Source organism: Chelonia mydas, chromosome 11, assembly GCF_015237465.2.
Source record: "Chelonia mydas isolate rCheMyd1 chromosome 11, rCheMyd1.pri.v2, whole genome shotgun sequence".
Taxonomy (NCBI): domain Eukaryota; kingdom Metazoa; phylum Chordata; order Testudines; family Cheloniidae; genus Chelonia; species Chelonia mydas.
Genome location: NC_051251.2, coordinates 20,986,163 through 21,002,572, shown reverse-complemented (window position 1 = coordinate 21,002,572; position 16,410 = coordinate 20,986,163). Strand labels below are relative to the sequence as shown.

Below are 16,410 nucleotides of genomic sequence, written 5' to 3'. Positions count from 1 at the left end.
TTTCTGAGATCCCTTTGTACCTCTTCCCAGTCAGCTTTGGACTTAACTATTTTGAGTACTTGTGTACTGCAAAATTGTCTGCAAATTTTGCCACCTCACTGTTCCCCCCACTTTTGCAACCATTTATGAATATGTTGAACAGCTCAGGTCCCAGTGCAGATCTTTGGGTGATCCCATTATTTACTTCTCTCCATTGTAAAAATTGACCATTTATTTCGACCATTTATTTCATATCTTTTAAACAGTTACTGATGCATGAGAGGACCTTCCTTCTTATTCCATGACTGCTTATTTTGCTTAAGAGCCTTTGGTGATGATCATGTGATGATCATGTCAAAGGCTTTCTGAAAGTCCAGCTACATTATATACACTGGATCAGCATTGTTCACATGCTTATTGACTCCCTCAGAAAATTCTAATAGGTTGGTGAGGCATCCCCAACATGTTGTGTTTGTGTGTGTGTGTGTCTGGTAATTCTGTACTTGATTATAGTTCCAACCAGTTTACTGGCATTGAAGTTAGGCTTACTAGCTGTAATTGCTAGGGTCATCTGTGGAGCCTTTTTAAAAAAATAGGCATTACATTGTCTAACCTCCAATTATCTGCTACAAAGCCTGATTTAAATGATAGATTACATACCACAGTTAGTAATTCTGTATTTTCATATTTGAGTTCCTTCAGAACTCTTGAGTGAATACCATCTGGTCCTAGTGACTTATTACTATGTGATTTATCAATTTGTTCTAAAACCTCTGCTATTGACCTGTTAATCTGGAAATGTTTCACAGATTTGTCACCTGAAATGAATGGTTCGTGTGTGGGATCTCCGCCACATCCTCTGTAGTCTGGTTTGGCCAATGTACATAGCAGAGGGGCATTGCTGGCACATGATGGCATATATCACATTAGTAGATGTGCAGGTAAATGAGCCCCTGATGGTGTGGCTGATGTTGTTGGGTCCTCTGATGGAGTTGCTAGGGTAGATACGGGGACAGAGAAGGCAACGGGGTTTGTTACAGAGATTGGTTCCTGGGTTAGTGTTTCTGTGGTGTGGTGTGTAGTTGCTGGTGAGTATTTGCTTCAGGTTGGGGGGCTGTCTGTAAGCTAGGACTGGCCTTCCTCCCAAGGTCTGTGAGAGTGTGGGATCATTTTCCAGGATAGGATGTAGATTGTTGATGATGTGCTGGAAAGCCTGTACATGATGGCCAGTGGTGTTCTGTTAATGTGATATATGCCATCATGTGCCAGCAATGCCCCTCTGCCATGTATATTGGCCAACCTGGACAACCTGTATGTAAAAGAATAAATGGATACGAATCAGACATCAGGAATGGTAACATACAAAAGCCAGTAGGACAAGACTTCAATCTCCATGGACATTCAATAGCAGATTTAAAGGTAGCCATCCTTCAACAAAAAAAAACTTTGAAAACAGACTTCAAAGAGAAACTGCAGAGCTACAATTCATTTGCAAACTTAAAACCATTAATTTGGGCTTGAATAGGGACTGGGAGTGGTTGGCTCACTACAAAAGCAATTTTCCCTCTCTTGATATTGACACCTCCTCATCAATTATTGGGAGTGGACCACATCCACCCTGACTGAATTGGCCTTGTCAACACTGGTTCTCCACTTCTAACGTAACTCCCTTCTCTTCATGTGTCAGTATATGTATGCCTGTATCTGTAATTTTTACTCCATGCATCTGAAGAAGTGGGTTTTTTACCCACGAAAGCTGATGCCCAAATAAATCTGTTAGTCTTTAAAGCACCACCAGACTGCTCATTGTTTTAGCACCTTGATCGTCCAGTGGCCCAAATGACAGTTTAGCAGGCTTGCTATCTCTGATGTACTTAAAATAAAATTGCTGTTAGTTTTTGTATTGTTAGCTAGTTGCTCTTCAAATTCTTTCTTGGCCTGCCTTCTTACACTTTTACACTTGACTTGCCAGAGTTTGTTCCTTTCTATTTTCCTCACTAGGATTTAACTTCCGATTTTTAAAGGATGCCTTTTTGCCTGTAACAGACTCTTTTACTCTGCTGTTTAGCCATGTTGGCATTTTTTTGGTTCTTTTACTGATTTTTTTTAATTTGGGGTATTAATTTAGTTTGAGCCTCTATTACTGTGTTTTTAAAAGGTTTCTACAGTTTGCAGGTATTTCACCCTTGTTACTGTTCCTTTTAATTTCCGTTTAACTAGCTTCCTCATTTTTGAAGTTAAATGCTACTGCAGTGGGTTTCTTTGGCAAGAAGGATGTTATATTTAATTACATTATTGTCACTATTACCAAGCAGATTGGTTATATTCACCTCTTGGACAAAACCCTGTGCTCCACTTAGGACTAAATCAAGACAAGCTACTTGAAGAAGCATTTATTGTGTCTGGACATATAACCAGTCAATATAAGGATCATTGAAATCCCTCATAACTGTTGTGTTTACTGCCTTTGTAGCTTTTCTAATCTCCCTGAGCATTTCATAACTGCCATCACCCTGCTGGTCAGGTGATCAGCAGTATATTAGTACTGCTATACTCTTATTGTTAAACATGGAATGTATATCCATAGAGATTCTATAGAACAGTTTTATTCATTTAAGATTTTTACTTTATTTGACTCTGTTTTCTTTCACATTTAGTGCCACTCCCCACCAGCACAACCTATGGTCATTCCTATGTATTTAGTACCCTGGTATTACCAGGCCCTATTGATTATCCTCATTCCACCAACTTTTGGTGGCGCCTTTTATATCAATATCCTTATTTAATGCCAAGCAATCTAGTTCACCCATCTTAATATTTAGACTTCTAGCATTTGTATATAAGAACTTGTACATTTTGTCTATATTCAGTTGCTTGCCTTCATGTGTTGTATTTAAATGGGAGTCATTGTTTGTTCCTTACTAACTCCCACCTGTACTTTACCAACTTCTTTCCTATACTCTTTACTAGGATATAGAGTTCCTCTTTCATAAATTCATTCATAAGTAATGACTCGGCCTGAGCTTGTACTTTTCCACACTTGTGTACTTTTTTCCAGCCCTTTCCCCAAAGGTTCCCTGGTTTCTAATAAACCTAAAAGCCTCCTCCCCACACAATTGTCTCATCCATGCATTGAGACACTGCAGTTTTGCCTGTCTTTCTGGCCCTGCATGTGGAACTGGAAGCATTTCAGAGAATACTACCAGGAAGGTTCTGGACTTTAATCTCTTACCCAGTAGCCTACATTTGGCCTCCAGGACCTGTCTCCTACTTTTCCTATGTCATTTGTTCCACAACCCCGACTCTTCCCCTGTACTGCACATAAGTCTGTCTGAATATTTTCTGAGATCTGCAACCTTCGTACCTGGCAGGAAATTTATTATGCAGTTCTCCTGGTCATCACAAACCCGGTTATCTATACTTCTAATAAATAAATACCCGATCTGCCTAGTAACTGGGGTATCCTAGGAGGGGTATCTTAAGTGCAAGGGAGTATCATGATATCATCTAGAAGGAAGGAATCTATGGAATTGCTTCCCTCCACTCCAGCTTGATGTTCTCCTTCCTTGTGGCTTTCGTCCTCCTCAACACACTGATGCATCAGAGTTGGAGTGGGATTGCTCTATTGTGTCCCTGAAAGTCTCCTGTAAGTATCTATCTGTGTCCCTTAGCTCCTCCGGTTCAGCTACTCTGACCTCGAACCATACTGTGTCTGATGAGCTGCTTGCACCACATACACACAAATACCACCTATATACAAGGCAGATGATTGTACATGCTGCATCTAGTGCAATAAATTGGATAGCCCCCACTCTGATGCTGGACTTCTGCATGTATTATTCTTATTCTTGCAGGTGTTTGGGGGTGGGGAGTAGGCAGGTGGAGAAGAGGGTTATTGATCTAAGTTTAGCATCTGTTTGTTAGCTGTATCTGCCTCTTGCCCTTGCCAAACTCCCTCATAAAACTCCCCTGTCTGTTGCTTCTGTTCTCCCTGAGTTAGCCCTCCCATTTATCAAGGGATCATAATGGGGTTAGGGATCAAAGGATAAAAGGCTGGAGCCTCATTAGTAAGCTCTCAGCCTAACTTAGCAGGCTACTTGGCTCGGCACTCAGTCCCTAAAAAAGCCACAAAACAATCTTCAAGCAAGCAAGCAAACAGCAAGCAAGCACACAACAAATCTATGTATAAATCAGGTCTAAAAAATGTATATGTAGCCTTACAGTCTGTTATAGTTCGCACTGTTTGCAGAGACAATCTGTTCCACCTTGTGTTTAGTTAAGAAACTCTCAGTACCTTTCCCAAACCTGAAGAAGAGCTCTGTGTAGCTCGAAAGCTTGCCTCTTTCACCAACAGAAGTTGGCCCTGTAAAAGATTTTATCTTATCCACCTCAGTCTATCTGTAGTTAGTTTGGTGAATACTGTACTAAACTTTAAAATCCATTTATTTTAATAAAAGTACAAAAAAGAGAGATGTTAAAAAGAAATGACAACTTAATGTATTGTTCCCTAAGTATTAAACAGAAGAATTTAAGCTTAACAAGAAAAGTAACAATTAAGATCATCTGAGTTATGCAGGGTTAAGGCTACAGACAGAAAGCTCAAAATAGCAAATGCCAAAATACAGAATGAAATGAACATAATTAAATAACAAAATACACTTCTATACCTCCCTTGGTCTGTTCAAGTGCCTCTCCTCCATCATTTCTCCATGTTTAGACTGAAACAAGAATAATAATAGTTACTGTTAATCTATTATAAATCATCTTTATGTCATTGTCTATTTATGCTATAGTTTACAAATCCAAAACAGACTATATTCCCTGACTTGGATATTAAAACCTAACAACTCATGGCATAGCAAATTTCAGCTAAGGGAGGTTCTGAGGAGAATACTCAAATTCTTGTGGAGCATCAAGCTGCCACAATAAGATTTTCATATTTCCCCAGATTTAGAGGAGATTTTTTGCTGAAACATATTTATATAAACACTTCTCAAGGCTTCAATGATCTGTTGCTTTAATTGCTGTTACCTTCTCATTTCCTGATGCCTTGTTTTTCACTCCAGTATTAAAACACTGCCTTTAAAGTTATCTTTCTCTCCCCAGTGCTCCAAACATATCACCTTCCCTCTCATCAGTGATGTGAATGGTTAGTTTTCATGGTATGAAATTTTGCAAGTAATAATAGTACAAAACTGATCTGAAAAATGCAGGTGCTGTTTTATTTCTGGCCTGACCACAAACAGGACTGCAAAAGATCCTCTTTTCATAATATTTACTTCTAGCTATGTTACGTTTAGAAAAATTTCAGATAAGCATTTAACCAGACTTCGGAATCCTTAAAGGGCTCAGGAAAGTGAAAATTAACAAGTAAAGATTCTTGTTTTTTATTGCAAAACATTAGTCCATTCTTCCATAGCTTTTACTGATAAAAAATAAAACTCCCTGGGGTCTTGAAATTTTTTTATATATATTTTTATATATTTTCAACGTATTTAACTTTTTACTATTTCTGTTTTCTCAGCATGCTTAAAATAGACCTTTCTGTTCCTATGGAGTCTATCATTCTTCTCAATTGAGACTTTTCTGTTCCTGATCAGAGAAAATGTGAGGCTTTATTGCAAATGCATGTCCTACTGCTCCTAAATTTGTTCCCAAACATGACTTTGCAATTCCAGATAAGAGTGAGCATAAGATTGGATATTTGCGCTCACGTGGTGTTGCTATAGCTTTAAATATAAAGTATACAAAATAGTGACTCCTTTCACTTTATGCTAACTTCAGAAATTTACTTCTGAAAGACAAATTGAGTATATATTATTCTTTCATTAAAATTTTAATTTAAAAATTTATTACTTTATTGAAAGCTTTTAGAATAAATCCAAGCCAGAGACTGATTACTATTTCTCCAGTTGCAGACTCTAAATGTCATTTATCATAAAGCTTTTTTGTATTATCTATTACAAGAAATTATTCTGTCCAACTGTACGTTCACAAAGCCAGTGTGGGCTCTGGTTTTATTTTTGAGTTCACTTCAATGGAATTTTGTATGCCAAACCTTCAGGCTTTTTAAAAAAAAAAAAATACATACCTATTTCATTATTATACAGAATAAAACTTTCTCCAACTTCCTCTTTCCTATCAGTAGTTGATTAATTTACTACTTTAATAATGCTTTTGTTTCTATGTATAACTTTGACTTATACTTGTTACATCAATACGGAAAAAAACAGTTTCTTCCATTCTTATAAAACTGTAACCTTAACAGCAGAGCATTAGATCACTTTTAAGCAGACGGAAAATTTTAACAGAACACAAAATAGTAAATATAATCATTTTAAGAGGTCCCTAATAGAGCATAGTCTGCTTGATTTAACTACAAAGTCATTGTCTAGAGGCTGGTTAGGCATAATGTATCTGTGTTTTATTCTGGATATCTGAATATCATTGTTTAAATACTTAGTCTAGTTAAACTAAAACAAACAAACATAACATTTCTGTTTTAATTCTTATAATATGTAAAATACTGGCATTATGCAAGTCTGATGACAATAGAAAATACTTCTGTACTGCAGGATACATAGATTTGCAAGATCACATAGAACGTTAACACCCTGATCCTACAATTCACTGTGCACACCTGTGCGCACTCACACCTGAAAGGAGCTCTACTGAAGTCAGTCGGGCTCCATACAGGCACAGGATTTCTATGTGTATATGCAATAAAAGGGATGTGGTATATTTCCACCTGACTGGGGTTGGGTATTGATAAGGAAATAACCAGTGGGAAGGAAATTAAAGAAATTAAAGGAACTGGTTCACTCAGCCTGAATTTAAGGATTGAGCAGAAACCTTACTTGTCTATTTTCTTCAGATTCCTACATTGCACTCATCTATGTAGTATTGCAATGCCTTCCAGGAAATGAGAGACGGGAAAGCCTATAATCTACAAAACGCTATGGTATATTTTTATACTGGTATATTTTTATACTTTATTGTAAATGTAAACCCTCTCCTTTTTTTTTTTTTTGGCAGGTCTTGTAGTTGATCAGTTCAGTCAGCGTTTGTTCTGGGCTGACTTTGAATTATCTGTTATTGGCAGTGTTCTTTTTGATGGCTCTGATTCAGTAGTATCTGTGAGCAGTAAACAAGGTATGCAGAGTTTTTCTATAACACATACTTTGAAAGAACTGTTAATTAAAAAGAAATTATCTCAATTTCTGTATTATTTGTGGTATTTCCATCTAGCAATACAGTGAATATTAGTTCTGTTGCCGTTAGAGATTATTGTAGATAATGGATTTGTAAGGCTCCAATCCCAGCACTGACTAAGTGCAGGGACACTTGGTTTGACTTTATGGGAGCTCCATATGGCCACAGGTGTGGATCTGCATCCAGACTACTGCAGCCTACATGTGTAATTCACAGTATGCTGAATAACATCAGGCTAGAGCTTTCAGCTATTTGCATTCCATTACATAGAAATCCTATGTAGAGTAATTGTAGGCCATTTAGCCTGACATCAGTCCCAGGGAAAATAATGGAAAAGCTGATGTGGAAATCAGTCAATAAAAAATTAAAGCATAGAAATATAATTAATGTTAAGCAACAGAAAATAGGCCTTGTCAAACAAACTTTATTTCATTTTTATGAGATTACAATGGTTAATAAAGGTAACGGCATATATGTAATATATGGCAGGTTTCAGAGTAACAGCCGTGTTAGTCTGTATTCGCAAAAAGAAAAGGAGTACTTGTGGCACCTTAGAGACTAACCAATTTATTTGAGCATAAGCTTTCCTGAGCTACAGCTCACTTCATCAGATGCATACTGTGGAAAATTCAGAAGATGTTTTTATACATACAGACCATGAAAAAATGGGTGTTTATCACTACAAAAGGTTTTCTCTCCCCCCATCCCACTCTCCTGCTGGTAATAGCTTATCAAAGCCCGTTGCCAACTGTGCCCACATATCTATTCAGGGGACACCATCACAGGGCCTAACAACATCAGCCACACTATCAGAGGCTCGTTCACCTGCACATCTACCAATGTGATATATGCCATCATGTGCCAGCAATGCCCCTCTGCCATGTACATTGGTCAAACTGGACAGTCTCTACGTAAAAGAATAAATGGACACAAATCAGATGTCAAGAATTATAACATTCATAAACCAGTCGGAGAACACTTCAGTCTCTCTGGTCACTCGATTTCTGATCTCAAAGTGACTATCCTTCAACAAAAAAACTTCGAAAACAGACTCCAACAGGAGACTGCTGAATTGGAATTAATTTGCAAATTGGATACAATTAACTTAGGCTTGAATAGAGCCTGGGAATGGTTGATTCATTATAAAAAGTAACCTATTTCCCCTTGTTTATTCCTCCCCCCCTCCCCACCCCCCCACCACTGTTCCTCAGACGTTCTTGTTAAACCCTGGATTTGTGCTGGAAATGACCCACCTTGATTATCATACACATTGTAAGGAGAGTGATCACTTTAGATAAGCTATTACCAGCAAGAGAGTGGGGTGGGGGGAGAGAAAACCTTTTGTAGTGATAAACACCCATTTTTTCATGGTCTGTGTGTATAAAATCATCTTCTGTATTTTCCACAGTATGCATCCGATGAAGTGAGCTGTAGCTCAGGAAAGCTTATGCTCAAATAAATTGGTTAGTCTCTAAGGTGCCACAAGTACTCCTTTTCTTTTTATGTAATATATGTTTACATTCTGATAAAAAAAACTATCACTACACAACATCAGTAAAGCACATGTTCAATGGGTTAAGAACTGATTGACAGATCTCAAAAAGTAGTTGTCAGTGGTAATTATCATTGAAACAGTGTGTTTCTAGGGGGTTCCACGGGGGTCATCGGTTCTAAGTCCCACGCTATTTAACGTTTATATCAATGGTATAGAAGTAAATTAAGTTTGCAGATGACACAAAAATTGGCAGAGTGGTAAATAATGATTAGGCAGTTATACAGAACTATCTGGATCACTTGGTATGATGGGCCCATTGAAATAAAATATATTTTAATACAACCAACTGTAAGGTCAAGGTCTAGGACAAAGAATGCTGACCATACCTCCAGCATGGGGTCTGTGTCCTGGAAGGCAGTGAGTCTGAAAATAATTTAGGGGTCATAGTGGAAAGGCAACTCAATGTGAGCTCCCAGTTTAATGTTGTGGCAAAAAGGGCTAATCCTTGGCTGTATCAGCAGGGGACTAGTGAGTTTGAATAGGGACATGATATTTCTTCCGTATACAGCTTTGGTGAGACCAGTATTGGATGACTATATCCAGTTCTAGTGTCCACATTTGAAAAAGAATGTTGAAAAATTAAAGAGGGTGCAGAGAGGTACCTAAAAAGTTATTCAGGGGCTGGGGAAAAAATGCCTTACACTGAGAGACTTAAGAATCTCAGTCTGTTTAATTTATCAAAAAAAATATCAAGTTGTGACTTGATTAGGGTGTATAAGTAATTTCATGAGGACCAAATGCCAAGTACTAAATACAATGCTTAATTTGTGCCAGGACTTACCAAGGCTAAGCCTCGGCACCTCTAGCCTTGGCAGCTTATAGCCCCGGCACTTCTGGCGCTTACTGCATCAGTTATGAATGTTAAAAAATTGCTTGAGCCCTGGCACCTCTTTCATTACAAATTAAGCATTGACTAAAAGGCTGTTCAGTGGAGAAAGGCATAGCATTAACCAATGGCTGAAAGCCAAACAAATTCAAATTAAAACTAAGTTACAAATTTTTAACAAGTATGATTAGCCATTGGAACAAACTACCAAGGGAAATGGTGGTTTCTGAAAGGTGATGAGTCACTCCTGTGCTCGCCTCCAGCCAATCCACAAGCCAGGAATTGGTCATGTGACTCCCAAACCAGGTATACAAGTCCCACAGGAGGAACAGCAGCTAAATGTGCTCAACGTAGTGCCAGGACTTGGAACTCTCTCCTGCCTAATAATGGTAACAGACTTCCCAGGCCTTAGTCTGCTCTAGCCTTGCCCCAGGCCTGTTCCTAGTCCTACTCCAGCCCTGCTCTCACCACCGCCCTGCTCTTCATCCTGCTTCACCCTCGCTCCAACCCCACCCTAGACTCCTCTAATTCTAGCTCCGACCACTAGGCCTGACCATGTCCATCCAAGTTACTCTATCTCTTGAGGTCTTCAGGACAGGATGCCTTTCCATAAAATATTCTCTACTCAAACACACATTATTGGGCACATTACAGGGGCAACTGGGTAAAATTCTGTGGCCTGCGTTATATAGGAGGTCAGGCTACATCATCTAATGGTGCTTTCTATCCCTGAAGTGTATGAATCTGTAGTTAAACTTGGTGTTTTGGAATCCTTATGTTGTATCAATGTACTGCAGTTACAGATTAAATTAAAGGTAGTATAAATAAATAGGAATATATCTGACAAGAAAATGTTAAAACAATAGAAAACAGTACTGGAGAAATTCTTTATCAGATTAATTTTACCCTTGCACAGTCGTCATCAAGGGTACACATTTTTAATTTCACCTATTTCTGTAAGATACCGTTAAAGTATTTCAAATATGTATGATTGCATTATCAAAAACTGTAGGTTTTCTGAGAATTTTCATGACTAGACTGGTCTAACTGACATTTGGGTGGGGGTAGGGGGATGGTATTTACCAAACTACAAAGAATAGTTTCCATATAATATGACTTAGCAAGTTTCTTCCTATTTAAAAGTTAGGTGGCTCTTGTGGATGTTACCAGGACTGTTTGTATGTTAGGCTTGGCCTTCACTTAAAACTTATACCAGCATAGCTATGTGGGTCAGGAAAATACCACCCAGGCCCAGTGGCAGAGCTGTACCAACAAACCCAGCAGTGTAGGTGCAGCTATGCAGACAGAAGAGGGCTTTTGTCAGCATAGCTGACACTGGTACATTTGTCAGCATAGGCTTTGCTGGCATAAGCTCTGTAGTTTAGACATCGCCTTAGTAATAGAACCTTTTAGATTTCAATTAGAATGTTTTAACTTGTTAATACCAAAATGAAGAATATCAGTATTTGAATATGACTTTTTTCCTTCCTTCTTTCTTTAAGGGTTGCTGCATCCACATAGAATTGACATTTTTGAAGATTACATATATGGAGCAGGACCTAAAACTGGTGCATTTAGAGTACAAAAATTTGGCTCAGGTTCTGTAGAATATCTGAATTTGAATGTTGATAAAACAAAAAGTGCCTTGATTTTCCATCGCTACAAACAAATAGATTGTGAGTAAACTTATTAGTTTAAAATAGATATTTAGAAAAATAAAGTAACTAAAAACTTGTAAATGTATCGTAGTGAGGCTGAACATGCAAACCATTTGTCCATATTCCCATTTGTAAACAGTAACTGAGATATTTTCATGTGACAACAAAAATTGTATATTATTCAATTCATAAAACCACCGCACTCAGCTTGTCTAAAGATGCAGCATAAAAAGTCAACAGAAAACTGGCCAAGAAATATTTCCAGTCACAATCAATTAGCTTTTTCATAATACTGATGATTCTGGTGATTGGAATGTAATTAAAAAATATACAATGTAATTCAAGTTATTTTAACTTCATTATTACCAAAATTATGAATTCCCACTGTAACATGCCAAAAATATTTTACATTTATATGCGCCTTTCTTCCCTGAAAACTTTGCAAAAGAGATCATTCTGGAAAACACTTTAGTTACCACTGTGGAAGAAAGCAACAATTTACATTAAGCACTGAAAAAGGTTACCTAGGGAGGTTGTGGAATCCCGGCCACTGGAGGTTTTTAAGGACAGGTTAAGGTGTCTGTTAGGGTGGCCTAGGTATACTTAATCATCCCACAGCATGGGTGGATGGACTAGGTCACCTTTGAGGACTCTTTCAGCCCTACACGTCTATGATTATACAATTTAACATTGCTACTTTTCAGAAAGCAAAAAGAATACTGTATCAAAATGAAATTGCACAAGAAAATTTTAGGTAGGCAGAAAAAAATTTCCCAAATTGGCTTAAACCATAGCAGCAAATCCAAGCCCCCTAAGTCCGTAAATTTCAGGGAACATCAACTCCAGAGCCCAACTCTGTAACTTTCGTCTATTTCTAATTTCCAATAGCAGAATTGAAATCAACCTGGAACCCAAGCTCTGGAAAAGTTGGGTTTTGGTTCTGATTTCAGGCGCAAATTTTGTGACAAGGGTCCATTTCTACTGTTTTAGTTTGTAAGCTGTTTCTATAAGCTCAACCCTGTCCATCACCAAAACTCATTTAAACATTCAATATTTACTACTAGTACCTGTTTACGTTTTGAACACCTTTCATCCTAAAGGATTTTCACATACATACTATATACAGTTCTTTACCCATCACTGACATAAAAACCTGGCAGCTTTTTAACAATGCCCAAAATAGAAACACTACAGCTCAATATAGGACACTAAATGAATAATATGGTAGTCAACTGAAACTTCAAGAAAAATTGGATTTTCACCAGAATACTTATATGAACATCCTGCTCTTACAAAAACAGCTGAATTTTGAGATCTGCAACTCTTCGCACTTTGGTACTTCAGGAAATGAAGGAGGATTACTCACCTGCACTGATGGTGCTAGAACCACCACAAAAATCTTCCTAAATAGCTTCCTGCAACTGAGTTACTCCTCACTTGAGCTGCCAGTGCAGCCTTAAGCTACAAGGGGAAGAGGTTCAATAAGGACTCAGTTCCATGTAGATAGCTTGCATATGGTGCCCACTCTCATAACAGCACACCAGGAGCAGTCTGGAGTTAACCTGAGATAGTATCCCAAATATTCTAAATCAGCATCTGTTCTCCCCTCTCCTCCATCCTCTGCCCCCACAAGCAACAGCCGTAGCCAGGGGGTGGACTAAAAGAGACTGGAATCATGAAGGATTGGGGTACCAAGGAATTGGGTAGGGAAAGATGTATGGTGGTATTGAGAGGAAAAACAAAAGGGGATCTCAACATACAAACTTGCTTAGAACTGTCTAGAGCCACCCTTTTTGTTTAGAATGAATTGGTTACGTTTATATAGGGGAAAACCACAAAAAATGATTGCACTAGCCTCCCAGAGTCCTAAGACTCACCCTGGGAAAAGGTTCCATAAAGATTGTTAATGATTAGAAGCAGAGAGGGCACCAGTTTTGCATTTCATTCGAAAGCCAGCATACCCAAGCGCATAATGTCACATAAAAACATGCTGGAATATTGGTTCAATACTAATTCAGTGGGACAATATACAGAATTTCCAACACTACTTCCTACAGCAGCTAAGTTTCAATGGGGATTTCACAGAGTGTAAATTAGAATTGAATTTTGCATACGTGCTTCTTCATTAGTTCTGTTTCTGGAAACAATGTAACTGCAAAATTTTAACATGGTTTTTTTTTTCATCCTTAAACAGCACCTAATCCTTGTTTGGACTTGACATGCGAGTTTCTCTGTTTACTCAACCCTTCTGGTGCAGCTTGTGCATGTCCAGAAGGGAAATCTTTGATTAATGGAACATGCAGTGATCTGAGCCTTTCAGGTGGGTATTGGACATTGGTTAACAGATTGAACACAAGAAATAAGAATAATGATCAGTGTTTATGTCCTGGCAAAAGGCTAATAGAGAAGTGTTCCAAAACACTGTGATGTTTTACAATATATTTACTAATGATGTGGAACAGAAAGTGAATAGTGGAGTAGCAAAATTTGGAGATGACACAAAAATATTTACGTTGCTCAAACAAAAGATTTACCAAACCTAGATGGGTGAACAGTAAAATGGGAGATTATATTAATTGTTGACAAATGAAAGGTAATACAAATTATAAAGAATAATTTGAACTACTCAAAAGCATTGCTGGGTTCTCAGTTAACTGTTAATCACTCACAAAAAAGGCCTAAAAGACCATTAGTGTGGCTAGCTCAAAGAACACCTCTGCTCAGAATCCAGCAGTGGTAAAAAAGCAATAGCATATATAAAGAAAGACATAGCAAATAAAACTGAAAACACTGTTAGAGAATCATAGATATGTAGGGCTGGATGGGAATGTGAGATGTCAGCAAGTCCAGCCCTCTGCTCTGAGGCAGGACCAAGTAAACCTAGACTATCCCTGACAAATGTTCATCTAATCAGTTCTTTAAAACCTCCAGCGATGAGGATTCCACAACCTCCCTTGGAAGCCTGTTCCAGATCTTGACTAGCCTTATAGTTAGAAAGTTTCTTCCTAATAGCTAACCTAAATCTCCCATGTGGCAGATTAAGCCAAATACTTCCTGCCATATCTTTAGTGGACATGAAGAACAATTGATCATTGTCCTCTTTGTAACAGAACATAACATATTAGAAGACTGTTATCAAGTTCCCCCCTCAGTGTTCTTTTCTGAAGACTAAACGTAACGCCAACAGAACCCAGTCGTCGGCAGGCAGGAACGAACCTGGGACCTCTGGAGCTTAGTGCATGAGCCTCTACCACATGAGTTAAAAGCCACCTGGCTGTTCGCTAAAGCTGTAGAGCAGACTCATTTTCTGTCTCTCTCTTCAAGTGGTCTCAGTGCCACTAGATGGGACAGGACACCACATCCAGAAGGTGTATGGGTTGCATAAACATGCCCATTTTTTTAATAACTTTTCCTCATAGGTCAGGTTTTCTAAACCTTTCTCATTTTTGTTGCTCTCCTGTGGACTCTCTCCAGTTTGTCCACATCTTTCCTAAAGAATGATGCCCAAAATTGGATGAGACCTCACCAATGCTGAGTACAGTGGGATAATTACCTCCCCTCTCTTACATATGACATTTCTGCTAATATACCTGAGAATATCAGCCTTTTTCACAACTGCATCACACTGATGACTCATTCAATTTGTGATCCACTATAATTCCCAGATCCTTTTCAGCAGTGCTACCACCTAGACAGTTATTCCCCACTTGGTAGTTGTGCATTTGATTTTTCCTTCCAAAATGAAGTACTTTGCATTTATCTGTATTGAATTTCACCTTGTGGATTTCAGATCAACTCCCCAGTTTGTGAAGGCTGTTTTGCATTCTAATCCTCTCCTCCAGTTTTTTGCAGTCCTCTCAGTTTGGTGTCATCTGCAAATATTATAAGCGTACTCTCTGCTCCATTTTTCAAGTCTTTTAGAAAAATATTGAATATTACCAGATGCAAGACTGGCCCCTATGGGGTCCCACAAGCTGTGTCCTCCCAGTCTGACAGTGATCCATTGATAGCTAATCTCTGAGTACAGTGTTTCAGCCAGTTGTGCATCAACCTCATAATAATTTCATCTAGATCACAAGAAAATGGACTTGCTGATATGGTAATTCCTGTATTCTTTTAGATTCTAGGAAAAGAAAGTATGTCACTTGTAAAATTAGTGTTTATCCATTGAATATGAGTTATTTTTAAAACATTATCTACCCATGAATGCAGAGAAAAAGTAGCCGAGTGTATTTATATTCTCTCCTGCCTAGCCAGAATTTCCTATTTAAAAATTTAGGATACAAATTGTATTCTTCTGAAGAATTACATTGTTTGAGTAATACCATTTTGATAACTGTTTCACAGACAAGATGAACAGTACTCTCGCTGTACAGAAGAGAGCACTAAAATATTAAAATAAAAGTTATTGTCATGGTATTTTAGGCCTGAAGAAGCAAGTATCAAAAATGGCACAAGAAACTTGTTTTCCTGAGAATTCAGCCCCATATTAGCACATGCAAGGAATTCAGAAGGTTGAAAGCTTTCAAACTTTTGAGTCCTTAACAAAATGATCAGAATCTTTTAATCTTTTGAGATTCATCAATCACAGATTAGGATTTCCTGTGAACATGAGAAATCAAAATGTGCTCGTAGCAGAACTTTAAATATTTATAATTCTCGGTCTGTTAATATAAAGGATCGAGAATTTTGGGGAGTTCACCAGTTACCAAATCACCCAAATAGAAATTTTGATATTAAGTCACATAATTCCAAATTTATTCTACCAAGTATCGAAAAGTCAAACTAATATAGCGATTTAGAAGTGTTTATGAAGTGAAACCAGTAAAACTATCCAATTTAGCTGTGTTTTAGTTCCTGTTCAAGAAAACTACACTTACTAGCAGTAAGGGTAAAACAACAGCGCACAGGTTACTGCAGGGATCGGCAACCTTTGGCACACAGCCCGTCAGGGTAATCCACTGGCGGGCCGGAACGGTTTGTTTACCTCCAGTGTCCACAGGTTTGGCCGATCGCAGCTCCCACTGGCCGTGGTTCACTGTTCCAGGCCAATGGGGGCTGTGGGAAGCAGCAGCCAGCACATTCCTCGGCCTGCACCGCTTCCCGCAACCCCCATTGGCTTGGAACGGTGAACCGCAGCCAGTGGGAGCTGTGATCAGCCAAACCTGCGGACGCTGGTG

The 16,410-nt window shown here is 38.4% G+C and overlaps 1 protein-coding gene across 1 annotated transcript in view; it reads left to right on the top strand.

Annotated features, from left to right (window-relative positions):
• The window catches only part of LRP1B (LDL receptor related protein 1B), a 1,293,242-nt gene that overhangs the window by 1,203,232 nt on the left and 73,600 nt on the right, over window positions 1-16,410 (top strand). Inside the window, 3 exon segments of the mRNA XM_043525164.1 lie at window positions 7,015-7,131; window positions 11,075-11,248; window positions 13,425-13,550. Of these exon segments, the coding sequence (XP_043381099.1) occupies window positions 7,015-7,131; window positions 11,075-11,248; window positions 13,425-13,550 (417 nt within the window).